We start from the raw sequence: 27,635 nt of genomic DNA on the forward strand, positions 1-27,635 counted from the left end.
ACATATTTACTGCATTTGCTTGACATAAATCAACATATAATTACGTATCAGCTCACTACTCCTGTCCCACATCTTTAACTGTAATATAAACACAGTCCCACACATGCAGACAATTTTATATAATTTACCCTGTGCCAAAATTAAGATTGCACACTTAACTGACATATCTACTGCAATCTCTCATGTAAGAACGCATTTCTTTGACTGTGTCGTCAAATGAACCTACTTGGAAAAGTTCATTTGAATTTTAGCTGTTGCATGAAAATGCACATTACATGACCTGTCCTTCATCACACTGTGGACCCAATGATTTACATGTGTCTGCATGCATTTGTTATTCTCAGTTACGTTGTAGTTTCATAAAATTCAGTACTAAATGCAGACTGATGAAGACAAAAGTAAATCACTGATGGATGCTGTTGTCTGTTTCATGCAGGTTTCAAGTCTCTGCAGGTTTTACTCTGTAATTATATGAAACCAAACCCACCGACTGGCAGCTATGAAAAATGCATACCTGACACACACAAACAAATTTAAAACACGCAACAAAAAAAAGCATCAGTCTCCTGAAACCACTTTGAGTAATTTTATAGCTGCAGTGCCACAAAATCCAAAGTATAAATAATGTCAATATATTATTGCCTCAGAGGAATATTTACCTTTTAAAAACTTTTCTGCAGAAATAATACAAAAAAACATTTCAAACTTTTTTTAAAAAAAAAATCTGAATCAGCTCGAATTTATATTTTTTAAAAAGTCTTGGCTAAAGTTTGATATTCAGTTTCATCATCAGTACCACCAATTAAGCTTCTATTTTGGATGGTAGTTGCTTAATGGATTTAAACAAAAGTCACCTTGAGGAACAAAATTATTTTCTCTTCCCACAAGCTCAAACCTATCAGTCGCTGGCACACACAGTCAAATATTTCTACCTGTAAGCTGCGAGTTTCACCGACGCTGACTACATGAGTGAAAAGAGGCTCGGGATCCTCCCTCCCTCTCTGTTGGGCTAAACCTCCTCACCCGCCTTCATTAATGTCAATCCATTCACAATCAGTTCACGGACTCAGTGCATGTGAAAAGGATGAGAGGAGAGCAGAGTGGAGGCAAACAGAGCTGGTTTCCCAAGAAGAGAGTTCACTGCATCATTTAATGACCCAGTTTGGTTTGTGGTGAGTCCCTCTTGGTTTGATAGATAGATAGATAGATAGATAGATAGATAGATAGATAGATAGATAGATAGATAGATAGATAGATAGATAGATAGATAGATAGATAGATAGATAGATAGATAGATAGATAGATAGATAGATAGATAGATAGATAGATAGATAGATAATGAAATTAAGAAAAATGTTTTTTTTGTGCACAGGTATGTTTTAAAAAGGAAAAGCACATCTTTCGTGCGCCTTGTTCTCCAGGACACACTGGTAAGTGATGTAATTGGTTTTGTCCCCCTGATGCAAAGGATTAAACGATTAATACAGAAATTCCCGTGGACATTTTCTGCTTGGACATTTTGGCTTAAAGCTGACAGGCTGAAGCTTAATGGTTTTGTTATTGTAGTCAGATGGAAATCACACTAAAGAGGCCGATTCAACTCTTTCCATGATAGTTTATTGTGTTCTTTTCTGTTTTTTTTTTAATATATATAACTGAAAACAGTTCATTTTTCAGTTTAATACTTAATGACTCTGTGTGGTATTGAGAGCCTCTCCTAAACAAGAAGAAAAAAATCCCTCCAATGCAGTTCCTAATCCTGTAAGAGATATACAAGAAAAAACTGGGAGAACAGAATCATGTCAAATTAGGTTTGTATAAAAAATTATCTTTTTCACAACTTTTACTGTTTTGCCATAAATCTAGATCGACCACAAGCCTATATAAAGACAAAAAAAAAAAAAAAAAAATACACACCAGGAGTTGGTAACACAGAAAAAAGGAACATATTGCACAATGTTGGCTAACATTTTGTTTTAAATATTGATTTTGTGGGTATTCTGTTCGCAAATTTTTGTCAAAACAAGGATTGTCATTGGCTATCAAGTGGTTAAGAGCTTGTGAGACTGAGTTATTGTTTTGACAGTTTCTTTCTTGGTAAAATTTTTTTAAAAACCAAAGAAGGAAGTGTTTGTTGGACTGGGAAAGCTTGAGGAAGGTCACAGCAGTGTGACACAATTCTTGAGAATTCAAGAGGATGTTGAAGCTTTTCACCTGCATAATGATAAAGATCAGTGAGATGTGACTTTGCCTTGACACTTCACTCCATCAATCTGTCACTACCTTATCACCAGTTGTTTAAGTAAGTTTGATTGGATTAGATTAGTACACCCACTACATATTTGTGCCTATAATTACAGTTTACATTGTCAACCAGCATTGAGTGATAAAGGCCAGGTGGATGAACAAATTGATGAGGTGTGTCAGAGTGTTATCATTTAATCTGCTGCAGAATACGCGTACCAGTGAGCGCTGTGCATTTACTTTACGATGGTTTACCCACAGTGGGAAATTATATGTTTCAGCTTTGAGGTGGCGCTCTGTATGCAGTGAGAGCAGCAATTAAAATATCATTAAATAACTAAACAGCCGTGTCTTTCAGCTAGTGTGTGAGACAGCGACACAGAAAGGGCACTGTTGTGAGGCACTCAACCATGACGAGGTATTTAATTGTTCTTTTGTTTAATTCTGTCACCTTGACACCTGTTATGAGTGCGGTTAATCACATATCAGTTATTACTCAACGTTCAGCTCATGCTTAAAACTTCCTGGTAAGTGTGTGCAGTGAAACAAGGTGTCTTAAGTTTCCCACCGGTGACACTTTGGCCTGAAGGCCTGCCCAAACATGTTGCTATTAGCTCTAATGTCCTACAAACATGTTACTAGGATGTCATTTTCTTCTATAGATGAATTTCAAGTGGTGATAGTGAAGTTTCATCTTAACATGATTGATGTTCAGAACTTATGCTCTAAGTTTGAACTTGTTTGTCAACCTGATTGCTTTAACAATGGCATAAACGAGAACAATCTAAGCGAGGAGATAGCTGGCAAAACCCCAGGTAAAATCAAGTCAGACGAGAAACTGTTGGTCGTAAAGAGCCTTTTCACAACAGAGCCCTTCATTGCTCAATGTGTCTCGTTCGGTGGGTGACAAATAATGTGCAGAATTTCCCATGCCTTTTCAGCAAAGTGGGCCGAAACTTGGCACAACGAAGAAAGATGTGCACCAACATGTTGCCTGAAATCATGCCATGACCTGTGTTTTGGTCTGTTGCACATGTCGAAACAAAAGCATCTAGCAATCCAAAGCCCTTTACACTCCAGTCTATCCTAAAGGTTTTTATTCTCCCTCTGTTAACCCTCGTGTCGTCCTGCGGGTCAAAATTGACCCGTTTTAAAGTTTAAAAATGTGGAGGAAAAAAAATTTCACAGTGAAACTTCTGATGTCCACATTTTCAAAATTTTGGGGAAATCTTTGAACATTTTTTGGTGGAAAGAAAGAAATGTTAAAAATGTTTCTTAAGAACATTCACAAAAAGCCAAAATCCAGCAAAATTCGCTGGATTTTGGTTGATTTTTTTGTGAATGTTCTTGTTGCTAAAGAAAATATTAGAAGTTTTACTAATATGTATGTAATTACTTTAGATATTTTTAGGAATTTTTTTTAGAAGATTTTTATTTATTTTTTGAAAACATTTACCAGAATTTTCTTGCCAAACTTGGGTATTTTTTAAAAAAAATAAAACTTTTAAGGGAAACTTTTAAGGAATTATTGGACTTTTCTTCCTGAAGGTTTTGTAAATTTTCAGAAATTTGGGAAAGTTTTTTGCTGAATTTTTGGATTTTTTTCAGACAAGGAAACAGTATTTTTTTGGTGCTCGTAAATGAAGATAACAGAAGGGTTAATATGTTGTTCTGAACTTATAAGCAGTGTATTTGCTCCTGCTGCTCTCAGTGTGTGGCTGTGCCTGTCACTGTGTCTGTCACTGTGTCTGTCACTGTGTGTGATTGTGCTGCAAACGCTCCAATCGTGTGACTTCACTCTCAGGCTGCTCTGTGTGCTGCTCTCAATGCTCCATAGTGCTGGCTATTGTAAGTGCTGCCAGTGGCTGTGCTCCCTTTGCACACAGGCTCTATTGAGGCACCTATTGAGCAGGGATTGCCTTAAATACTCAAAGAAACTCCCCCCTCTCCTCCCCATTTGCTCTCTGTCACAGTCGTCTTTTTTCCCCCTCTCTAATGCTCCAAATAATTTCAGGAGGGCGAATGAGACCGGACCTCTCCTCTGCATCCTGAGAACGCTTCACATCAGGGTTTTCTTCATCCTTCTTCAAGTTGCAGGTATCAGGTGTCCAGAATCTGCAATTACTGCATTGTGAATGAGGAGAAGAAGTGATGTCTCACAACAACAGCTGCTGCAGATTGTGCTGCAGGGGCTTGTACAGCTGCAACTGGGGGGACTCAAGTAAAAGTAAGAGAAAAGTGAGTATTTTTAGCCACATTCATGTGTAAAATTAAGCCTCGGTATATTTTATCAGATCATTAGGGAGTTCAGACAAGTCTCAGATGTTCTCATTTTCTTCATGCACAGGAATATGTGAACTTTCACAAATAATGTTTCTCAGAATGCTTCATTAATTCTTGTTATTCAGGTTCTTTGTACTTCCACTGAGGAAAACCTTTACAAATCCCCGTAATCAGGGATTAACATTCCACCTGACTGAATTCAAAAATATAAATGTTGGCAAGTTCTGCAGTGGGCCCTGTGATGTAAATACATTCCATATTAAAATTGTTACTTTTGCTAAGAAGAAGAAAGCTATTAACATGTGGTTATAGCAAATAAAAACACTGTAAATAGCGTAATGAGTAAAGTGCAGAAAATGTCTTTGTGTGCCATGAAAATTGAAAAGAAAACTCTGACAGGCCCTAACAGGCTTGTTAAGGACTTATCTGGAACAGGATTATACAGGGGGAGGAGGATGATGGTGGTCTATGATTTTGCACACACACACACACAAATAAATAAATGAGAGGTTGGTGCAAAGTGGAGGTGTGCTGTTGATGGTATAAGAGCATGAAGAGACTTTTTGTGCTGAGGCTTCACGGCTCAGTTCAGGGCACAAAACAAACTGTGAAGAAATGTTGGATTTGTTCCACTGTTTTCTCAGATCACATTCACTTTGGCATCAGTTCACACAACAACACGTATACTTTCACCTGCACATAACACAGAAATGATTCTATCATAGTTCTCAGAACTATAAAATCCTTGAAATGTTAAAAAAATAAACAATATTTCACCTGTTTTGTTTCATATCAGTGTGCGTGCTGCTGGTTCTCAGTGGTCACGTTGGTGTCCCTTCTCTCCCTGTGCTGGATGTACATTTGTCTGGTCACGTTTAATGACCGCGAGGACGTTAACTGGTGAGTGATCCCACACCCAGAATCCTCCCTTTTCCTTTGTTTTGTTCTCTTTCTGCCTTTATCTGTTCCCTTTATTCTGCTAACCCTGTGCTACTCGCTTTTGTTCTGTTATCAGGCAGGGGTTCACACAGCTCAAACAGTGGGTGAACTGGTTCATGGTGCTGATCATCATTTCTGCTGTGTTAACCAGCTACTGTGTTCTGCTGCTGGTGAGGAAAATCTTTTTTAAAAAATTGTCTTTGTTGAGCCTGATCTAATACCACAGAACCAAATATTGTAACCGGTTCAGAACAAGTGTCTAGAAGCTGTAGTTTCAGTTTCATAAATTTCACAATTGTCGGTTACAGCTCTTTGCACTGTTCCAAGTTGCCTTAGGAGAACAGCTCGACTTACACTGGCTGCACAAGGTAGTAACTGTCAAACGTTTTTCCAAATATGCGTCACCTCCTTGTTCAAGTCACTAAATGTCATATTTGCTTTATCTCTGCACAGATCTTCTTATTTTTTGGTGTCATATTCCTCATTTCTGGGATCACAGGAATCAGTCTCGAGTGGGAGCAAGAATGGGCAACTGTTCTTCTTTCACTACAGGTAGAGCGAGAGCACAAACCCACATAATGAGGATGTAAATATTTGCTTTTGGTTAACGTGGTTCTAACGTGGTTGTGTGAGAACCTGATGTGTTTTTGATGCATCTTGGCAGGCCACTGGTCCTTTCTTACAGTTCGGTGCCGTTGGAGCGTTGACTCTGCTGAGCTCGTTTGTCTTCCAGGGCTTCCACAGGGCCAAAAAAGGTTTGTGTCACACATCATTTAAGATTACACGTAGTCATGAGTCACAGGCAGTTATAACACTGTGTACAGACACAACATTTTACCAGAAATGAATATACTGAACAAAATAGAAATATTTAACAGTGTGTGATGTTTTATTAAATTCTACCCATTCTTTTGCATACAGGGGAGTAAGTCTAACATCTCACAACAGCGTAATTGTCAATAAACAACCAAATATGCACTATATTGAAAACTATGATGGGCAGATTGAGAGTGGAGTCACAGACCAGAAATCACAAGTCAGTAATGAGTCACACAACTGCAACGAACATCTTGATGTGAAATAATGTCCCACCTGTCATGAGTTGCGTGAGAAAGTTATTATTTATATTTTGGGGGAGGGAATCACTTTGTCAGACACATCCATCCACACCTGTCTGGACTGATTTCTTAGATGACAAATGGTGGAGTTGTGAACATTCATGCGTCTGGTTACAACCCTAACTGACCTGCCAGCTTTCCAGCATGGCGACATCCCGTTCTTATCTTTCTCTTGTCATCTGTGGCAGTGAGTCATTTGACTAAAGCTGCATATCAAGGTGACCTTAGTCACTGTCAAAGGAGTGTCTCTGTACCTGATGAATGTCCTCCAAAGCCACATCTGACAGGGTGTGGAATAACTTAACAGGTGGTAGTTTTTCACTAGCTCAACAACTTTGTTTGCACAAACATGCCGTGGCTAGAAATGTAACCCTGTTCTGACAAGAATCCAAGAAATTAGATTTTGAACAGTTTCTCTAAGTTAGAAAAGGAGATCATTTGCAGGCTGCATTCATATTTGTGTTCAATGTACAATCACTGATTTAAGACAAACAAACAAAACAACCTTATTGGTAACCGGTTAAAAGTCTATCTGAAGATTTTAAATACAAAGTCAGATTGCCTTGGATACGTTTAGGCCTGGTGACCAATACTAGGGACTTCCATTCATAAAAAGTAGAACGGACATTTTTAAAAAGTCTTTTCTGACTAATGGCCTTATCCTTTTCTGCAGAAATAATAGAAAAACATTTCAAACTTTGAAAAAAATCTGAATCAGCTCGAATTTATATTAAAAAAGTGATCTATTTTCTTCACTTTTAAACTACCAACTTCATTTTCCTTGACTCAGTGCAGCACTCCCTATTTTTTCTTCCGCCTGTTTCGAAATTGAGGCTTATCTGGTTTTGACAGTTTTTACATGGTAAGATTAAGATATCTTGATCTCAGACTTAAAATCAGAATGTAGCAGGAAAGACAAAATTGAATTATAAAAAAGAGCAAAGAGCACAGATTAAAAAAAAATAAAATCTCAGAATTCATATCTAAATATCTTAAATTTCTTGTTTATTGGGGCGTTAAATATCTCGATTTGTGCTTGTATGTAAAACATTTCATTCTATGTTGCTGCTCATCTTTCCCAGGACTTCCTGGAAGAGCAGTGTTGTCTCTGAATGGGACTTTCCTGGTTAAATACAGGATAATCTTTTTTAAAACAAGCTAGATAAAAAAATAACAGAATAGATACAAGGAAGGAGTCTGGTGCGTCATTGGAAAGCCCCAAAGACGGGGAGGGAAAGGACTCACAGGGGACTGTACAGGACTCAAATCAGTGTTAACAGCTAAAGACCTTTGTTTGACTTTTGTTTTCTCCAGGTCATAAGTTCCTGATTGCGGTGGTGTTTCTCGTGGTGTCAGCAGCCATCTTCCTGTGTCCCCTGTTCATCCGGTCTCCTTGTCTAACAGATCTGGATGAAAAAATACCTGAAAAGCCAAAACTCATCGGCCACAGAGGCGCACCAATGGTGAGCATTGTGTTTACTTGATGACGCCCTAAAGAGAAACAAACCGCATTTTGCATAGTGTATTTGTCATTTGTGCATCTTTAGAAAGAGCTGCCAGGGCAGCAGCTGAGCACGTAAGTCACTGGAGGGCAGATAATTGCTCGTTTAAAGGGTCAATTCAACATTTTGAGAACTATTTGCTGTCTTGGTCCTCCTAGCCAAAAAATAGCCCATTCCACAATTTATAGGTTCTACACTTGAGTTTTTGCTTAACCTTTAGCAGCACTGACTAGTTCTATCTTGATGTTTAACTCTAAGATATAAGAATGAGAATCTTTTCATCTTAATCTTGGCAAGACAGTAAATGAGCGTAGAACTTGTTCAACTATTCCTTTAGAAAACCAACTCCTAAAATCCAATCAAAGATCATTATTTTCCTATTGTGCAAAATGCGTTATGCAGTACGCTAGATTTTGTTTACAATGATATTCGGTTTAAATGTAATTACTTTGCCTTTACACTGCTCCACAGTGGAGCAAAGGCTCTACCCCTGGCTCAGGTGTGAGCAAATGTCCAGTCATGTGTGGGCCCCATGTGCCGTTCTGCTCTGCCCTTGTTAGTGTGTTTTGCTGCTGGGTCACCAATAAGCTCCATTTAGCACCGTGCGCTGGGGTTGTGTGTGTTCACGCAGCTTTAGGGTAGTCAGGGCACTTAAGCACATGAGTGTGTCTCACCCATCTGTCCTCGCTGTGTTCAGCTGGCTCCAGAGAACACCATGATGTCCTTCCGCAGGAGCATCGCGTGCAACGTGACAGCCTTTGAAACAGACGTGCAGCTCAGGTACGGTGAAAATGGGCTCAAATTTAGGAGTCGTCAGCTACTTTTTTTTCATGACTGGGTTGAAGAGTGAAAGCATTTTCATAATTTAATTCAGGAGCACTAGAGATACGTTTTTAAGTGTCAGTATCAGTTCTGTTGATATTTCAAGCATGTGCACAAAGACAAAAATTAAATTATGTTTGTACAGCACATTTTGAAATGAACAGACGATCAGAATCCTGTACATGTTTTAAAAAACAGGCAACAACAAAAAATATGTGCAACAAAACATGAAAAAAATCTTTTTATGGAACAAAATCCAATAAATATATAATACTAAATTGTTCAGACAACTACCATCAACCAAAAGCCATTGAAAACATGTACATCTAGAGATTTTTCTAGTGTCAATGGAGGACTGAAAACGAAAGCGATTCCACAGCTTTAAAGCCGCCACTGCAAAAGCACAGTCTTCCTTCAGTGCAGTATTTCTGTCAACATTTTCAGTGCCACCAGTGTTTAATCAACAGTTAGTGGCACTAAAACTCCATGAAGTTTTGTTTCGGTCCAACAAAGGCAAAACAAAGACTTTTAGCAACCAACCATGGAGCCAAACAACCTTCATATTCTTCTTAAAAATTGGTTTTGCAGATAAATGATCACAGCTTGTCTTCTTTAGGCCTTAAGAATAAATGCATTGTGCTTTTGTGATTAAAAAAAGTAACTGTAAACATGACTTTAAAAGCAATTGAGTCAAATATGGAATATTTTGTCTGTCCTGTTTTGTCTTCCTGATTTTTAGTAAAGACAGAATTCCCTTCTTGATGCATGACAATAAGTCTGAGTTCTTGCTGCGAACGACGAATGTTAAAGAGAAGTTTCCCAAAACGAAATTCAACCAAAGCACTGACCTGACCTTGGAGGAGTTGCAGAGTCTGAATGCAGGTGAATGGTTCCTAAAGGTGAGACCTGTGCTTCTATATGTGCTTGTCCAAACATTTGCTCATAGATGTTTATATGCATGCAATCCTTTCTGTTAATCTGACTGTGCTATCTTCACTGTCTGAATGAGCACTCTTGTAAATGTTCTTTGAAATGTTACTTGGTCGGATCTAGTGTCATTTGCATATCATTTTACAGCACGGCACAAGTCTGAACTGCATTCAGTCACATTGCCAGACAGGCATGCAGAAGTGATGGTAATTTGAGTTGTGTAAAGCAATGGAGGAAAGTTTTTTTTTTTCACATTCCAGCATTAATAATGGTTCAAGAACATCACAAAGACTCCACAGGGCACAGCGTGTGCATGATTCTCATTCACTTTGCTCTACAGTTTCACAGTTTTTACAAAATGAAATGTCCATCAGAATGAAACTTTACAGTGGTGAAGACAGAACAGGTCAGATTAATGAGACTCACCAATATGAATGTAATCTGGCTTTTTTTTTTTTTTTTTTAAATTCTTATAGGAGCTAAAGTTTAGTTTGTTGGTTCCAGCTGTTTGTTGGAGACTTTTTTCTGAATATATTAAAAACCTGCAACATCAGAATCCATATGAGCATCTTAAAAGAGAGACAGCTGCACACATTTACACACACAGAACAACAGGATCACTTAAAGTTAATTATAAATTATCCTGGACATGCAGACAGGATTAATCAGGATCTAATAGTAAATGACACTGAGTAATTTCATTCACCTTAAATTGGTGAGTAGTAGTGAGAAAATCATCACAGATGGACATCATACTTAAATAAAAGTGACCTATATCTGAATGACAAAATGCAGCCACTTTAGCAGGCTGATGAAACCAGTAATGTTACATATCCATGTCTAAAGAGGGCTTATGTTGTCATGCAGCGTGCGACACATCAATGACTTGTTGTCTGACTTTCCAGACAGATCCCTTCCGCTCAGTGTCCCAGCTCTCAGAAGAGGAGAAGGAAACAGCCAGAAATCAGACTATTCCCTCCTTACTTCAGCTCCTAAACCTCGCAAAGCAGCACAACATCTCAGTGATATTTGATCTAAAAAGTCCCAACCAGGAAAATGACACAGTGGACACAGTGGACACCATCTTAAAGTCTGGCATTGACCCGAGCCTTGTAAGTTAACTTCTGACCCTTTATGTGGATTTTGATTGAGATATTTCTTGATAAGGCACATTTTTAAGAACTTTTGTTTATCACAGGTTCTCTGGCTTCCTCCAGCACAAAGAGAATATGTAAACATGAGAGCACCGGGCTTCACCCAGATCTACAACAATGAAATGGATATGCTTAATAAAACGGGAAGTCACCTAAATGTGAAGTACAGCAAACTGAGTATGAATAAAATCAGGTAACAAAAACAAATTGGTAACACAATTTAGCCGGATTATCTAAGTGTCGGTGCCAGAGGGCATGAACAGTAGCGTGTTTATTAAAAATGTGTTTGTAGCATGCCGAGACACAGTGCTGCTGCTTTACGTGGAGGATCGGCCTCCGGGGAAGGAGATTCAAATACCAGCCCAGGAGTGTTGTTAAATGGATGAGCAGACCGACCATAAAATAAAAATAACTGAAGTGTAGCAACACGTTTTATGAATTGGCACAAGATCGGCACTGAGGGCTAAATGAGCTCACTGTACATGGAGCACTACTGCTGTCTCAATCTTAATTATTAAACTTATTCATGAGTAGAACAAATTAATACACTTAACACGTGTGACTGGTGAAGGGTCACGATATGCATACTCATTTTTTGTATAATTTATTTCTTTTTGATTGTGATATTTAAACAAATGCAAAAATGAAGCAATAAAACTAAATATATTCACAAATGAGAATTAAAAAGGAGAGTTGTTTGCATTTGCATGCACACATACAGATACCAACTTCCAGATATTTACACACAGCTACCAATATACATCTACTGTACACACACACATGCACAAATATTTAGACATTCTGACTGGGATATTCAGATTGTTTGTCTCTTCCTTTACCTACACTATAATGTAGAAAAGTCCTACTTCTTCTACGTCCTGTTTCAAATTATGTTTGCGTCTGACAGGGAACTTCGGATGAATAATGTCACGGTGAACCTGTGGGTGGTTAATGAGCGCTGGCTGTTCTCTCTGCTGTGGTGTGCAGGAGCCAGCTCTGTCACTACCAACTCCTGCCACCTCCTGAAAGATGTGCACCAGCCTGACTGGGTCCTGGTGAGCCATTACCCAGCATTAAATACTATTACGTCAAGGTTTTGTTTAAGAGTCAGCACCTGTGTCTGTGCGTGTGTGTTATGCATTTTGACCCTATGGCCACGTTTTTTTGTGTTTCAGTCTCATCACAGATACACAATAATATGGATTTCAGTGGATATTGCATCTGTTCTGATCATGACTGCAATCTGGATCTTTCAGTGGTAAGATGTACTGAGGTTTGCTGTAAAAATTTGCTGCACAAAATTGTTAATGAGAGTTAACAGACTGACTCATACACCTCACTGTTTCTAACAGGAAAACATACCGTTGCTGTCGCAGAGAAGGTACTGTAAGTTTACATTTTAACATGCTAACACTAGAGGTGCAAATGATAATAGTTGGAATTACTGATTAATCTGCAGGATTATTTTCATGGCTAATCAGTTCACTTTTAAGGGACCAGTGTTTAAGATTTAGTGCCATCTGGTGGTGGAGTTGCAGATTGCAACCACCCTCACATCTCTCAGGTGTGTAGGAGAACCAACAGTGGCTTCCAATTATGTAAAAAAAAAAAAAAAGAAAGAAAACAATACAGAAGGCCAGCTCATGAGCCACTTTTTGATTTATACATTCTGGGCCACCTAATGGCCAACCTAATTATGATTACTGTGTTCCATTTCTTCCAAGGGATCCACCTAAATCATACACGCTGGATCTTTAAGACCATAAAAATAAATCAAACAATTAATTGATGATGAAAATAACTGCAGATAACTTTCTCTTTATTGAATAAACTATGTACTATGGAATAGTTTTACCTGTGATTAACGCCATAATAATAATTGTAGTAGAAATACGAGCTACCAATATGTACACTACCAGTCAAAAGTTTGGACACACCTTCTCATTCAATGCTTTTTATTTTATTTGTATTATTTTCTACATTGTAGATTAATGCTGAAGTTTAACACTTTTTTTTGTCTGCAACATAATTCCATATATACTCTTTTATAATTTTGATGTCTTTATTATTATTGTACAATGTATAAAATAATTAAATAAAAAGCATTGAATGAGAAGGTGGGTCCAAACTTTTGACTGGTAGTGTACATGATTATCATTTGGGTGCTGCATGCAATGTTTGACGTGACATTAATAACTGCTATGTAAATAAAATTGCATTGTTGCTGTCAAGTAATAGCCCCTCATTTACAAAATAATACTTTATACAATGTCAACTTTTGGTACCACTTTTAAAAAAGCCCCAAATGCTTTATAAGTTGTTTACTGATGACTTAATTTAAACTAACAATTTGATTCTATTGCTCAGTTAGGCCATCACTAAGGCATATTTTGGCTCACCAAATTGTTAAATACACCTTATATTTTAAAGCCATTCATTGATGTGTTTAAATAACCACTTTGTAAACATTCAGAACTGTAATGTATTTTTCAATCAGCAACATTATAACTTTGTTATTAAAAAATAAGTAAAAAGCACAGTTTTTTTTTCACAACCAGGCAAACCAAAGGTTATTCTAAATAGTTTGTAACACATCAATTAATCATTATTTATGCCTTTTCTTGACTTGTGACAGAGATGCAAAGAAACAACCCTTCGTCCTGGAATGAGAAAGAACTGCATCCTTTCTTACCCACTGGGCAGTTCAACGGACATCAGAGGGTGTGACCCTGAAACTGTCATTCATCCGTTTCTGTCCGGCGCAGATGTGGTTTGGACCTGAATCAGGAAGAAAGCAAGTTAATGTGAACTTTTGTATTATACAGCCATCAGCATTTAAATGTTGTTAACATAATAAGATGTGAATCAAGTATCACTACGACGCCACTGGATGGCAGTTTCTTTCTTTTGTTTTTTGTTAACAGGGTTCATCTCTCACAGGGATTTTATGTATGATTGTTCTTCTGTTACTACTGAAATACACTGCTTTGACAGTCTGATTGTATAACGTGCACTGTATATATGCAATTCTTTCCTTTTCACTTCACGGTTTTTCCATTTGAGTGCTAAAGCAATGAATCATCATGTCATTAATGCAGAAAAGACAAGTCTGTAATCTGAGCCATAAACACTAAAACTATTTTTTACACTACGCTGTGTCCGTGTCTTTAACGCTTTACTGCACTCTTGTGTAAAACACAGTGTTGAAGATGAACATGAGGCTCTGGTTTCTGGTTTCTCATTCTGTGTAAAGCTGCAGGAAGATGTCACTTCAGGTGGTGAAGATGGGCATCATATATTCTGCACTTTACCTTTATATTAAGACAAGAAATGCAAAAGAGTAGTAGGACCTTGTTGCCCTTAAAATTACTCTTACCACTCAGTCTGAATCGCCAATTTAGTCTAAATCCAGACAAGTGACAAATTAAAGGAAAACTCAACAAAAAGTGACTTTTATCTAGATATATGACCAGTTGAACATCTCTCATAGGTGTTCAGCTAGGCTGAGATCTGGTAATTGTGAAGGTCTTAACATATGATTCACATAATTTTCTTCAGACCATTCAGTGACCTCCGATGCCCTGTGCATATGAACATTTTTTTGTCCTGAAAGACACCACTCCTATCAGGATAGAAATGTTTCATCATAGGATTTCATTCCAGATATATGCATAAAGTGCATTCAGGAAGAGTTCAAACAGGTTTGCTTTTGTAGATTTTCTTGTGTTGTAGATTTAATTTTAATTTCAATAAAACTGTTGTTACTTCCATCATATTATAAAAAGCTGAACTCTCCCTTTAATATTGTCTTATGTTAAAAAAAACATATTTCTTTAAGAGAGTTAAAACCACAAAATGCTGCAGCACCTCTTTTGCGCGATCAGAAACACATGGCCAGATATTATTTTAAGCTCACTGAGTTCATAGTTCTCACTATTCTTCTGAACGGTGACCAACAATTATGCACACAGGAAGAAAAACAGACCGGTTCTCACACACCGGTGGGTTGAGTTTTTGGAAAGGAAAGGGCTGTACAAAAGTCCTGTATGTACAATAGTTGATGTAATTTTTATTTAACAGAATCTCAGGTGTAATTTTGATCAATAACAATATGTTGCTTATAGAGATGATTAAATTTATTTTAAAATATTGACATAGTTCTTACTTTAACTGCAACATAACTGTTGGATAACACATACAGAAAGAATTATTGCCAATTACTTATGATTTGATCAACCTTGGAAAAATAGCAGAGAGATTATAACTTTATAATCACTGATATTTAAATTCCTAAGAGAAAAATAATGTCACATCAGTTAAAAGGGATACTTTGTCTGCCATAGATTAAGTTAAGCTAGCTATGTAGTACTAAAGCAAGATTATACGGCCGATCGTATAAGCTTAAGATAAAATCAACTAGTTAACTTTTAAGTCAGATAATAATGCTTTTTACCACTGGTAGTTAGTATGTCACGGTATTATGTGATGGTATACATAATTTACAAGAAATTTAACATTAGCAATGCTTGAGATTTGAAAATCATAAATCATTAATGACCATGGGCTTCTTTCTCCTCATCAGGGGGCATCACAAGTCCTACTAATATATTTTAACACAACACAAACAAACAAACAAATAAACAAATACTACTGCTACTACTACTACCAATAATAATAATAATAATGTGTATGTGTATTCTTACAAAACAAGTCAAATGTTTATTTTGCATTGTCAAAATATGGCATCAACATACCTTAAAAAAAAAACTTCTTTTCATTTCCTCTCATCAGCAAAATGATTTTAGTGCTATTTCAAGATTATCACGGCTACTATAATCTAAGGAAATTCCTGAATTTTAAATTTATTACCACAATCTATTGAGTCCGTGGTGTAAAAATGACTTTCTGTAGCCCCACGGCAGGTTAAGTCTAAACTTCATGCCTACATTTCCCACAATGCAACCGGACAGCTGACAGTTTGGTTCAGGGTGTGCTATGCTAGTAGCGGCTAATGTAGCCTCAAGCCGCTATAGCTCCTAGCAGAGATGAAGAGCCGGCCACAGAGCTGCGGTAAGCTCACCTTTTCCAAACACCCCCAGATTTTTTTTTCTATTTTCAAACGTGTAGCCGTCAGCTCTACACGATGTTGGTCTACTTGTTTATCTTTGTCAGCAGAGCTAAGCAGGCGGAATGTAAAATCTTCGGAGCTCCCCTTTAAACTGTGATCTGCTAACACCACGTAGGCATGACCACAAGATGGCGCACCCTGCAAAGAAATTGGAATTGAAGCGAGTTTATGCTGACCAGAGAGCAAAAAAATAACCACGAATAACATACAACTTCACTAAAAGTATGCAATATAGTAAATTATGCTATCTGCAGGTGGCATTATTTAAATGTGTTAACACCGGTGCTACAGTGACCAAAGAAAGAGAGAAAGGTTGCGCAAAATGGCCTTTTTTTCCACGAAGGCGAGGCATGTGTGTGAGGGGAGGAGAAACACGCTCTGGAGCCGTTGTGCCCAAAACTTTTGGAAAGTTGACATGAAGTAAACAGTCTCTTCTTGTCACATCTTAACCTCAGTGGGTGGGTGTGGATCCCACTGCTGACCGCTGCAGCAGACAGGGAGTGTTCAGCGACTGGATTTAAAACTCAAGACTTCACTTGTTGTGAGGAAGGAGCGACAGTTCTGGTTGTGTAATTATCCGAGACTATTGCTGCTACTATTTTCCTCTTTAAAAAACGCACAAAACTATAATTTCCATGACTTTCCGAGTTGGCCACACCATGGTGCACAAATATGGTAAGTGATGTCTTCATCTCCCTCGTGTCAAAATTGTGCGGTAAATCTCGGTTCAAGTTAAGTTTTTAGGTTAATGCCAGCTCATTACTCCATCAAAGTTATTGCTTTTCACTGGCCCACTAACCTCAGCTGTAATCCCTGGAGAAACCAGGTTTTTGGGGTCCTCGGGGAATGAAAAATTTAAACTGCTGTAACTGGAAAATGCAACTTTCTCTCGATCATAATGTTCAGTTTGCAGGTAGGAAAGTGTGAAGTAGTAGATTTACCTTCGTGATGTGCATCATCTCAGTGCTGTGTTCCTCACCACCCACCGGGTTCAACAACCAGCTGTACAGTCCTGCTGGAAGAGAAAAATACCTTTAATGTGATCCGCAGGAGAATATAACAGACAGCAGAGCTGCATTTGGTTACAAGACGAATATAAATCTTCATTATGACATGCTGTGTTTTATAAAATCATATATTTTTCTCCATAACAGTGCGTCTACTTTAAAAATATGAAGTTGTAGGTTCTAATCTGCTCCGTGTACATTTTATTATGGACTGCTATAGATGATTAGTCATTTTCTCCAGATTCTAGAGCTGAAATGTCTAATCAGTTAGTGTGTGACATGATTGTTTGTATAACTTTCTAAGCAGTCTTTCCGTTCCTTAAATGTGCTTTTACTTTTGTTTTTAGAATGCTGGGTAGACAAAACAAAACATTATAAGATGGCACCATGGGCTCTTTGCTTACATCTTTAAAACCAGATGATTAATCGCAAACTTAAATTGTTAGTCAAATCATTTTGACATACAACCCTAGCATATTTTCTGGTGGCATTTGAAAGCAGTGCAGACATGATATATTTGCGTTAATCCCAGCTTTTAAGAATACAGTTTAATTTTCTGTGTCAAAATGTATATATTCCTGCTGCCGTTGTTCTGATTCATGTATCTATGTTGTGAGGCAGACACAGAGAGGGCAGTGGGGCTGCTCAGACAATACCAGGCCAACCTGACCAGTCCGGAGGAGCAGGCCTTGAAGACCAACGTGGGCAAAGTGTCTGCTATCTTGGGCAGCCAGCTGTTCCGAGCCCTTCTTGGTAAGAAAACATTGCGATACTGCTTGTTTTGGACGAGAGCGTCTTTCAAAACTCTACCGTCTCGCTTATATTACATCAGACTTTTCTCAGACTTGTCTCACCATGGACTTTCCAAATAACTTTTCCTGTTCACATGCCTGTCTTTTTAAGGAACAGAGGTGGTTCACATCTTGACCTTTTCGGTTTGTTTCACTCTGTTGTCACACTTTATCAGTCTTGTAATTAGTCTGGCTTTTTTAGTGTGGTTTGTGGTGGTGTGCAGCTGGCTGCAGGCAGACGCAGGATGTAGACAGAGTCAGGTTGTATTAATTTGTGTGGGAAGTTAACTCAGTGTAAATGTTTCCCAATTAAGTCTTATGAAAGAGGCCTTTCAGTTTGCCTCACAAAGGTTTGCTCTATATCTCACTCTGTAGCAAACTCAGATTGTAATGAAATCTCAATAAAGCCACACACAACACAGTCTATCTATAGACTGAGCTGTCATAAGCTTAGACTTGTCACTCTGTTAAAGTACAATTCTTCCTTTGACTTGGGCAAAATGGTCTCTTTTGCACCATAGAACTTCGAACATATGTAAACATGGTTTATATTATTACTCAGAAGACTTGATTCACGCCTAGCAGACAGCAGCGATAATTTATTGAGGCTGCTCCTGACTAAACAGAGATTTCTAATCCTGAATAAGTCCTGAACTGTGCATAGTTTTACTGCAACTCATCTGAAAAGCCACTGTTATTAGTTGTAACCAGCTACACCTTCATGGCAAGTTCAGTGTTTTGGAAAAGAGCTCAGGGGAGTCAGTGTGAACCTTATCCTCAGTTCCTTTTTAAAGCAGATAAAGCACATTACTTCAGTTTAACCAACGGTTCAGTGGTCCTTCTAATTACCACAGCCATGTTATAATGATGCTCGCCCTTGGGTCTGCTATTGCTTCTGCTGACCCACTGCTGCTTCTTTGCTGGGGATCTGAGGGGGAAGGGTTGCTATGACTCAGACAGCAGTTAAAGAAATACAGTGTGGCTGTTTTTATGGGTGATATATACTTAAAGGAGTTTAAAGTGAAGTTTTAAAGCATGTTTGAGGCATGGAAATAAGATTTATTCCTCTTTTTGCTTCTTGATGTCAAGAGGTCTGGTAGGACTCATTTGCGTTATCCGATTGTGCAAAGTCCATATTTCAAGTAAAATAGCTTCTCAAAGGCCTCTTCAAATAGCTGAAACGCTCAGCCTTGCATTTTCAATAAGAAGCACACAATTTGTTTGGGTTTTAGTTGTAATAAATAGTACATATTGTTTAGGTCCTTGTCAACATGCAACATCAAGAAATATCACAGGACCACGTGGTATTTTTCTGTACTGCTAAATATAACACTGCTAATGAATCACTTAAGATAGACCTATAAAGGCTCTACGGGGAGTTATTAACAGGAACCAGACAAAACACCATCAAGTGTCCTTGGCAGCATTTTTAGCTTGTCAGTAACCAGATGTTGCAGATGCAAAGGACATATACTAGTACTTTTAATCTGATACACTGAATGCTAGCTGTCCATGATGTGTTACAGCTGAATGTTCTTGTACTATATACAAACACAGGAGTTACTGAACTAGTTTACCATTCATAATGAACATTTTTGTGACTTCTCAGTGGGAACTGTGGAAAATGTAGGATTTGCAGCTACCTGAATGCACCGCTACCTTCTATCTCTAATTTTGGCATATTCAACCTTCTAACATTTGGTCCATCGTTGGACTTGGGATATGATCTGGGCCACACTGTGCAGACAAAGACAGATGGTTTTAATTAGTCTTAAATTTAGGCCTTCAGGTTAAAGGAGGGTCCTATTACTCAGTTCTCTCATATGCTGCTATGCCTAAACTGAATTAAGAATATTGTATTTTTATCTTGTTGTTAATTGCATGAAAATACTAAACAGCATTACATTTATATATATGTAGATATACACACATATATTATCTAGCAATACAAATGCTTTTGAAAATGAGGTTTCTGAAGCCCTTGACATTCTTTTGAGTGTCCAAGAATCTTTTTAGGTATGCCAACACCAGTCAAGATTTCAGGGATTTAACAGATGGTTGCTCCAATGATTCTGCTCGTAAGTGTGAGAAATTAAAGAAACCCCTAATCTGATGGCTCTGTTGTGCATTTTGACGGCAAAATTTCCATCTATTTGTCACCGCAAATCAGTACAAAGTTGTTCTAAAGGATGACATTTATTCTTTGATGAAACCTTTCTATCCTGATGGGAGTGGTCTCTTCCAGGGTGACAGTGCTCCCAACCACAGAAAACAAAGAACACTGAATGGTTTGCTGAGTATGAAAATAGTGTGAGTCACATGCTGTGGTCACCAGATCTCAATCCAGCTGAACACACACGGGAGATTTGTGACCGACATGTTAGACAGTGCTTTCCACCATTGTTATCAAAACACTAAATGAGGAAAGAAACATGATCATCCATCCAGTAGAGTTCCAGACACTGGGAAATTCAATGCTAAGGCACTTTGAAGCGGTTCTGGTGGCACATAGTGGCCCAACACGATGCTAAGACACTTTTGTTGATCTTTCCTTTATTTCATAACTCAACTGTATCTCGACAACTATTCCATGGACGCTGCACAGTTTAGTTCGAATGATAACATGCTAAACTAAGATGATAAACGTAGTAAGCAAAGGTTGTGTGCCTGAATCTAGCCACACTTAGCTGCTAATGTTGCTTTCCTTAATGAATTGTTGATTCACACTAGTCTTAAGACGAATGCAACATTAAAGAAGCAATTTTTTACATATATACAGTTTCATGTTTAATCTTTACAAGCCCCAGGGTGATTAAGATTTAGCCATGCTAAATTGTCCTTGAGCAAACCACTGTTTACCTTTTTGCTTCAGGGGATTTTGTTGTTGCTCTGTCTCTGAAGACGCCAGAGAAACTAAAAACTCTCTCATGTCCTGTCCATTTCTGCAAACTTTAGGGACACTGATGTGATAAACAGAGACAAGGCTTTTTAGACACATTAGAGTTTGAACAATTTTATTCTAGTGACTATTGACATCAGATGTAATATACCTTGTTATTTATTGAAGTGAGGGAGACTGAGAGAGCATTAGCTTTCCAAATCAGGATTCCAAACATTCCACACAAAGAATGTTCAATCAGGGCTGAGCCTGAGGCAGACAGGAAAATAAATTGCTCCTGGCTGCCATGCCAAGCCTCTTCCACAACTCTCCTGGGTCTGTGGATCATCCGCACAGTGTGTGAGGGTAGAAGAAGAAGAGGAAGAGGCCTGTGGTCGGTGTGTCTCAGGTGCAGGGCTGATGAGGCTTCACTCTTTGTTCAACATGTGGTTCTCATCAGGAAAGGCAGAGTGGAGGAGCAGCTGGTTCACAGCACTAATAGGAATACAGTGCAGTATAAACATTACTCATCCTCTTATCCTCTCCTGTTGTGTTTGCCTTCACATGCTCAGGGCCATGTGAACCAGTTCTATTTGGACCATTTTGTGCTTATCACTCTGGTGGTGGGCTAAAAAGTGGAGAGCTTTCTGAGCAGAGCAGACAGTGTCGTAAACTTTCTGAGTTCAGATGGAAAATTACAAAATGAAAGAGTTTTCGATGAAAAACACTGCAGTTTTCACAATCTGAAGACAGTGATATGTCAACATTGCAGTGAAGTATTTGTCTTTAAAAAATCTTTAACTTTGACACACTGTGGGAAGTAAAGAGGTGTTGGATGCAGTGTGGGAAGGTTCAGCACTGGCCACTTGATTGGATATCTGCATGGTTGCACAGTCACGAACAAAGGTTGCCTTAACTGTGCATCCATCCTTTTGTTCTGGCATACAAACAGTGTAGTGGGAGGCATGAGGGGCAGCTCGCTGGGAGTTGGGGCACACATACAGGCAGACACATGTTAAATTACAGAGGACCGTAAATGCTTGGGGAGTATTTTATTGAGGCAGTGACAAGGGGGTGCATTGTTGGCCCTGCCTTGAAATTGTGACCTAGTTTCAATGTGTTGTTCTAGTGAGCTGTGGGTTGCTCATCATCATGTAAAGAACCAGGGGCACAGTCTTTTTTATGTATGATTCACCCAGGCAGGAAATACAGAGATGACTTCAGTCCAATTGAATAGAAGAGCACCCTGCATGCATGGGAGAAGGTGCAGGAAAACCCCTATGGCTGTGACAAAAAGGCTCAGAGCTCCGTCCAGGCCTTCCCAAAATAGTCCCAGCATCAAAAAAACGATCTGGAATAAGTCCTGTGAAAGAGACTTCTGGCTTGGATTATGTATTTTGTTTCATGGCCAGGAATTTATGTGGTCTGTGAGGGCTGGAACAGTTCAGAGAATTTTTGGAAATCACAGATGTAAAAAAATATTGTCTGTACTTTGTGTGACTGTGAATCCTCATCTCAGAACACTTCAAGAGGTGATTGAGCACCTTTGTCTGCCCTGTTGCCTCTGCCAGGAATAGATGAACAATGTAATTAGAAGTGTTAGTTGTGTGAAAGCGAGCCAGGTGCCCAAGATGCAGCAGACGTGTAAATCCTGCAAAACGTGACAGATACAGTGTCTTCAAGACTTACTTTAAAGCTGCACTGACCACTATTTTTATATGAACTTTGGATCAGATGGAAGTTTTTGGCATTAAAATGGGGATGCTTTCAAGTATAAAGCCACAACTTTATATATTATCACTTACCTTGATACAAAGCGCAGAAAACAGTATAAACCTAAATCAGTTCAATATTTTCTGAGACCACCCTTTAACACAACAGCATCTAATGTGCCTTATACTTTTGCTTGAGCTGTGATCAGAAGGTTCTGAGACTGTACCTGTAATAACATTAAATCAAGATTCCACATCTGATTTCTATTTTGCTGCTCTTTCCCTCGAAATAGTCTCTTTGTGTAGCGATGAAGTGCTCCGAAGGCTGCTGCAATGCTTCCTGAATACGCAAACTCAAGCTATAAAAACTTCTGTTTCTTCTCCTGGTGGTAGCTGCAGGCCCACTTCTCATTAGCAGTGATAATCCTCCACATTAAGGTTGGACTTTCCCAGATGCTGACTTACACAGAATGTGATGTTTACTCTCTTCTCCAGGTTGCAGTGCACGGTAAACTCGCCAATGGTCACCAAACATTGTCACAAGGTCTCCTGACTGGTTGCAGTAACTGCTCACACATATTGTTTCGGTGTGACTGTGAGGCACGAACTGTGTCTGAACTTTTTATTATATGTTAAAGGTGCCCCTTCTCGTGTTGAATTCACTGGAATGTATCACACTGCTCTGCAGTTTTTCTTAGTGCTATCTATCTTTGTGGTGTCTTTCAGGTCATTGTTGTGGTTTTACTGCCTGCAGCTTTACTCTCAGTTATTTCCAGCTACAGCAGCTTATGAGCTCACTATGCATGACCTGGCCAGGACCAGGTAATGGACAGACAACATAGCTGGTAAAACATTTTTCAGGTGGCTAGATGCATAAATCTAAATGAAGTTGAATTTGTTCCTGATGGGTTAATAGGGAAATTGTTAGCTAACAGGTTTACTATATCACCTTTATAGGGTTATATATAAATTTTGTGTTTAGGTTTCAGGAAAGGATTCTGAAGGTTTCAACCAAACAGACTGCCTGTATAATATAAATTACAAACAAAAAGAAACTTGCATTTTGAGGAGCAATTCAGTGTGATGAATTGAGGGTGCGTTTTTTAAGATTTTTTTTTGTCCTTTTGCTTTTATTAAACGATCAAGGGAAGAGGAGGCAAGGGGTGAGAGGGCGCTAACACGCAACTTCAGCTGCCATCGAACTGAGGCCAACACAGTTATGTGGCATGTGCTGTTACTGCTGTAACTACTGAGGTGCTCTTTGAAGCAGCTTTTTTGTTGTTTGAACAATTACATATACAGACTGTGCATACGTGTGCCTGTATGTAAATGTGTAAATGCAGATAGGGCTGTGTGTCTGCATGTACATAAGAGTTTGAAGCTTGTCTTTATTCAGCTGGTCAACAAACTCCTCTGCCCACACATGGCTCCACTCCTCCACATTCAGACACAGTGATGAGTCACCTGCTCCATTCTTACACTTTTGTTCTCACAGTGTCTTGTTGGGACATACTGGGACTCTTATCCCTCTGTCTCTCACACATACACCTAGCAGGCAGAACTTTCTTTGAGTCTCTGTTTCCAGCTAAAGCTACACAGTAGTAATCGAAAGCATACGTGTTTAAGATATTTCAAATTTCCCCAGATGTCCTTGCCAACTGCGTTTTGTAGTCCACGTTGTCCCGACAGTGAACTCTGGGAAGTTGATGAACTCTCCAGCAACCTCTTTATGTCAACACTGCAGTAGCCAAGCCTGCGTTTGACATCAGCAAAACTGTCCCAGTGTGTTCTCATCAAATGACTGCCACTCATATGGTGAACACGGGAACATGGGCCAAGAGGTGATGAGTTGAGATGAGAAGACTTCAGAAGAAAGCAGGAGGACTACACCTTACTTGCATAGTAGTTTGTGGTACCTGAGAAAGAATGGCATATGGTTGATTGCTCCTACACATACAGTACTTTTCTGCACGAAATATAGGGACAGCATACTGTTTTCCCTGCTATCATCCCTTTTTGAAGATCCTGATGTCCTATGAGTCTGCAGAATTTGGTATTTTTGAGTAATTTGCCTTGCAAGCTGTGTGACCAGAGGGAAGTCAACCTGTCAGTCAGCCATTGTGGGAAGGCTGGGATTGGATTGGTTGCCAGAAAAAAATTGGTACAGACATGTATGAGTCCTGTTGACTTCAAGATGTTTCAACAAGCTGATGTTGGTGGTTTTAAGCAGAACTTGTGAGTTGTAATAACTTTGTCAATTGCTTATCAAGTTTATTTGTTATCAGTTCAAAATGTCAGTTTATCCAATGCTTTGGTTTATGACCAAATACTTGTCGAACTAATGATGTTCCTATTGGTCTCAGTTGTTTTTTTTTTTTTACACACTAATGTAAGATTGTGACCATGGTAAGCATTATATCTGATAAATAAATATGTTAGCTTTGTCTTTGCAAATCTATCAGAATGCTAGCATTATCATCTAGCTTAAATGGATGTACTCTCCAGGTTTGAAAAGTGAAGCCAATACAAAAGTTACTTAACCCCGCAGTCTTTTTAACAGCCAACAGGGGGTGAATCCTCTGGTTGCAGAAAGAAGTCCGATTGTATAGAATTTTGTGGGAGTGATTCTGCTTCTTACTTGATTTATTTCCTTAATAAACATTGTCCTAATGAGTTACTGGTCTCAATCACAACTTTCAAGTCTCCTTTAACACAGCATGGTGCTCATTTTGTAAATTATAGTTCAGAGTAAAATGGATGACAAAGAAGGATATGTTTTAGGGTGTGGCTCCCTTGTGATTGGAAGACTGGTTCACTATTGGCGCACATATTGTGCTCAAGTCCTCAGTCAGATACACCTGTCAATTATCACACCCTGTTTCAAAAGACCAAGATGGTAGCTGCCAAACTCCAGACTTGAAATTTTAAATCAGTTTCCACAAACCAATGGGTAACATCATGGTGGATACGTAAACTTTTATATATAGTTTGTGGCACCACTGTGCCTAAGTTGAGCCTCTCCGAGCTGCTAGCATTGCTCTATGTCTTGTTTTCTTGTTGAGTTTTCAGCTTTTACACCCTAACGTAAAAATGTGTATGGCAATGACCTCTTATGCTTATACAATCACTTTAAATGTGAAGCCTCAGCTTGCAACACTTTAATGTAACTTTTTAAAAAATGGCTATCATAGAACCAACTTCAATTCCTGCGGCACTATTCGCGTGACGTATGAACTACCCACTCTTCAACTAGGGGCCAGTGTCTACATTTATGAAGCCTCACCCCAAAATGGAGCTTCAAAGACTGGAAAAGACCTACTGTGTAATTGATTTGTGAGATATTTTTGTGATGGCTTTGTTGGTAAACTGAACCAATCGTCATTTGAAAATGTGAGTAAACACCAATTGATAAACAAAGAGTGAAAACAGATTGTGCAGCTGGATAGCTCAGTGACTAAGACCCTTGACTTTGACACAGGAGATCAACAGTTCAAATCCTGCTTCAGTTGTCCAGTGAGGATTCTTGGGCAAGATGGTAGTGCTGCCCCACCTACCTATCTTGTGTTGTATCTACTTTCAGATGTGTGTCTGTTAAATGAAATTGTGATGATGCTGAAGTAGGAGAATTAAAAAGCATCGAAGTGTTTTTGCCAGTGATGCATGGTGTTCAGATAGTGTGAAATATTATAATGTTGTCCTCTTAGACACTGACTTGTTGATTTACTGAGTCAGTACTTGAGTCATATAGCTCTGCAAGAAGATAGGAAGAATGTGGAGACACAACTTCCATGTAAACAGACGACTCCCACCCCCACATTTTTACCCGCTGTACCACAGAGAAAAAACAAGACATCTCCTAATGTACCAATGGTTGATCAGTGCATTCTTTTACTAGCTGTATCTTGTGAGCTGAGAAGTTCTGGACACGAAATAAAGATGACAAACTAAAAAATGCCCACATGTAATGTTTGCAGTGATCAAAATGAAGAAAAAAATAGCTCATTACAGTTTGTTTTGTTTCTCACAGATATTCAAGAGTGTTACGAGGTGACCTTGCAACTGAACACAGCACAAAGTGTTGTGAAAGAAGACAGCAGGGAGGATGTGTGGGAGGTAATTTTCCTGCTTCATATTATAGATTACAGAAAATATGCTTAGTGTTTACATTGCATCTGGTGTCACATGTGCAGTTGTGTGCTGTGATTTTACTCAGTGGGCAACACCAGAGGTCGTTACCTGTGTCCCTGACACTCCTACACAGGTACCATGTTTCCATGAGTCACGGTGGCTGTGACTTCAACCTGGTGAGTGAGCGAGTGTCAGACAGATAAAAAGTTGGACGGAGGCACACATGGGTAGAGGAAGAAGAGGAAATTAGACAGAGTCAAAAGAGCGCTGATTACCATTTGCTCATCAGTGGGCTGCTCTCATGAAGGCAGTCAGTCCTTTCATTATAACAAGTGTTTGTAGTCACAGTGGTATTCAGAATATTTTTAGTGGCGGACACAGAAACAACTGAACCAAAGGGGGAAAAAAAAAACACATTATCTGTTGGCCTAAATGTTACATGAATGCTTAAGACACGATAAAGAGCTTGGACTATCTGATGAGTGAAAGATACTCTCACTGGTTACTTTATTATGCTGTTGAGAAAGTCATGATTTGGCTTTATGCTTAGTATGATTATACATTGCATTTAAAAGTGTTCCTAGTATTTTGTTCACCTCATTAACATACACGAGGGCCAAGTGAATTAAGTTTTAAAGGTTTACCTAATAAATTGGCCTGTGTGTGTATTTTATATTTAGATGTTTTTCTATAGTTTCTTCTCCCTGATCTCTTAAAAGCTCATTTCACATTCCTTGTGTAATTTAATGTTGCCTTATAACTTTCTTTGAGCTATGCCAAAATGCTAATTAAATTGATCTTTCGCTGTCTTCTATAACCCATTAAGTGAATGATCTTCGTTCTGTTTTTTTTTTTTCAGCCAACATTAGAAAAATGCTATTGCTCCTGTTTGTGTAGATATTTGTTTACACTCACAGTACTGCAGTCTCTAAATAGTCTGTGGTGCCACAAGCAAAAAATGTGATTTCAATTTTAACTCCAAATTTTAAGATGTAATTT

At 38.6% G+C, this 27,635-nt stretch overlaps 2 protein-coding genes across 14 annotated transcripts in view; both read left to right on the forward strand.

The window, feature by feature from the left end:
- The first annotated feature begins 1,026 nt into the window (after positions 1 to 1,026).
- On the forward strand, positions 1,027 to 14,143 carry gdpd2 (glycerophosphodiester phosphodiesterase domain containing 2). 4 transcript variants are annotated; one of them, XM_035955726.2, is made up of 17 exons: positions 1,027 to 1,172; positions 1,373 to 1,430; positions 4,259 to 4,482; positions 5,324 to 5,427; positions 5,543 to 5,636; positions 5,775 to 5,834; positions 5,920 to 6,018; positions 6,131 to 6,221; positions 7,899 to 8,047; positions 8,784 to 8,866; positions 9,648 to 9,807; positions 10,744 to 10,950; positions 11,037 to 11,185; positions 11,900 to 12,047; positions 12,168 to 12,250; positions 12,345 to 12,378; positions 13,628 to 14,143. In XM_035955726.2, exons 3-17 carry the CDS (start codon positions 4,396 to 4,398, stop codon positions 13,772 to 13,774), a joined length of 1,695 nt encoding a protein of 564 aa, XP_035811619.2. In that variant the 5' UTR covers positions 1,027 to 1,172; positions 1,373 to 1,430; positions 4,259 to 4,395; the 3' UTR covers positions 13,775 to 14,143. The 4 variants fall into 4 exon arrangements, with proteins under 4 accessions (XP_035811619.2, XP_035811620.2, XP_023142769.2 ...); XM_035955727.2 differs by having other exon boundaries at positions 4,336 to 4,482; XM_023287001.3 differs by having other exon boundaries at positions 1,028 to 1,172; positions 12,345 to 12,373.
- A 2,353-nt stretch (positions 14,144 to 16,496) lies between these two features.
- dlg3 (discs, large homolog 3 (Drosophila)) overlaps positions 16,497 to 27,635 on the forward strand; it is an 88,853-nt gene continuing 77,714 nt past the window's right edge. For 2 of the 10 annotated variants that reach the window (XM_055016464.1, XM_055016466.1), the window contains exons 1-3: positions 16,500 to 16,795; positions 17,749 to 17,880; positions 26,536 to 26,621. In XM_055016464.1, coding sequence (XP_054872439.1) covers positions 16,756 to 16,795; positions 17,749 to 17,880; positions 26,536 to 26,621 — 258 coding nt within the window. In that variant the 5' untranslated portion in view covers positions 16,500 to 16,755. Of the gene's footprint in view, positions 16,796 to 17,748; positions 17,881 to 26,535; positions 26,622 to 27,635 lie in introns of all 10 variants that reach the window. The other 8 variants (XM_023287010.3, XM_055016472.1, XM_055016471.1 and 5 more) reach the window with 6 other exon arrangements.

Source organism: Amphiprion ocellaris, chromosome 13 (genome assembly GCF_022539595.1).
Source record: "Amphiprion ocellaris isolate individual 3 ecotype Okinawa chromosome 13, ASM2253959v1, whole genome shotgun sequence".
Classification (NCBI taxonomy): Eukaryota; Metazoa; Chordata; class Actinopteri; family Pomacentridae; genus Amphiprion; species Amphiprion ocellaris.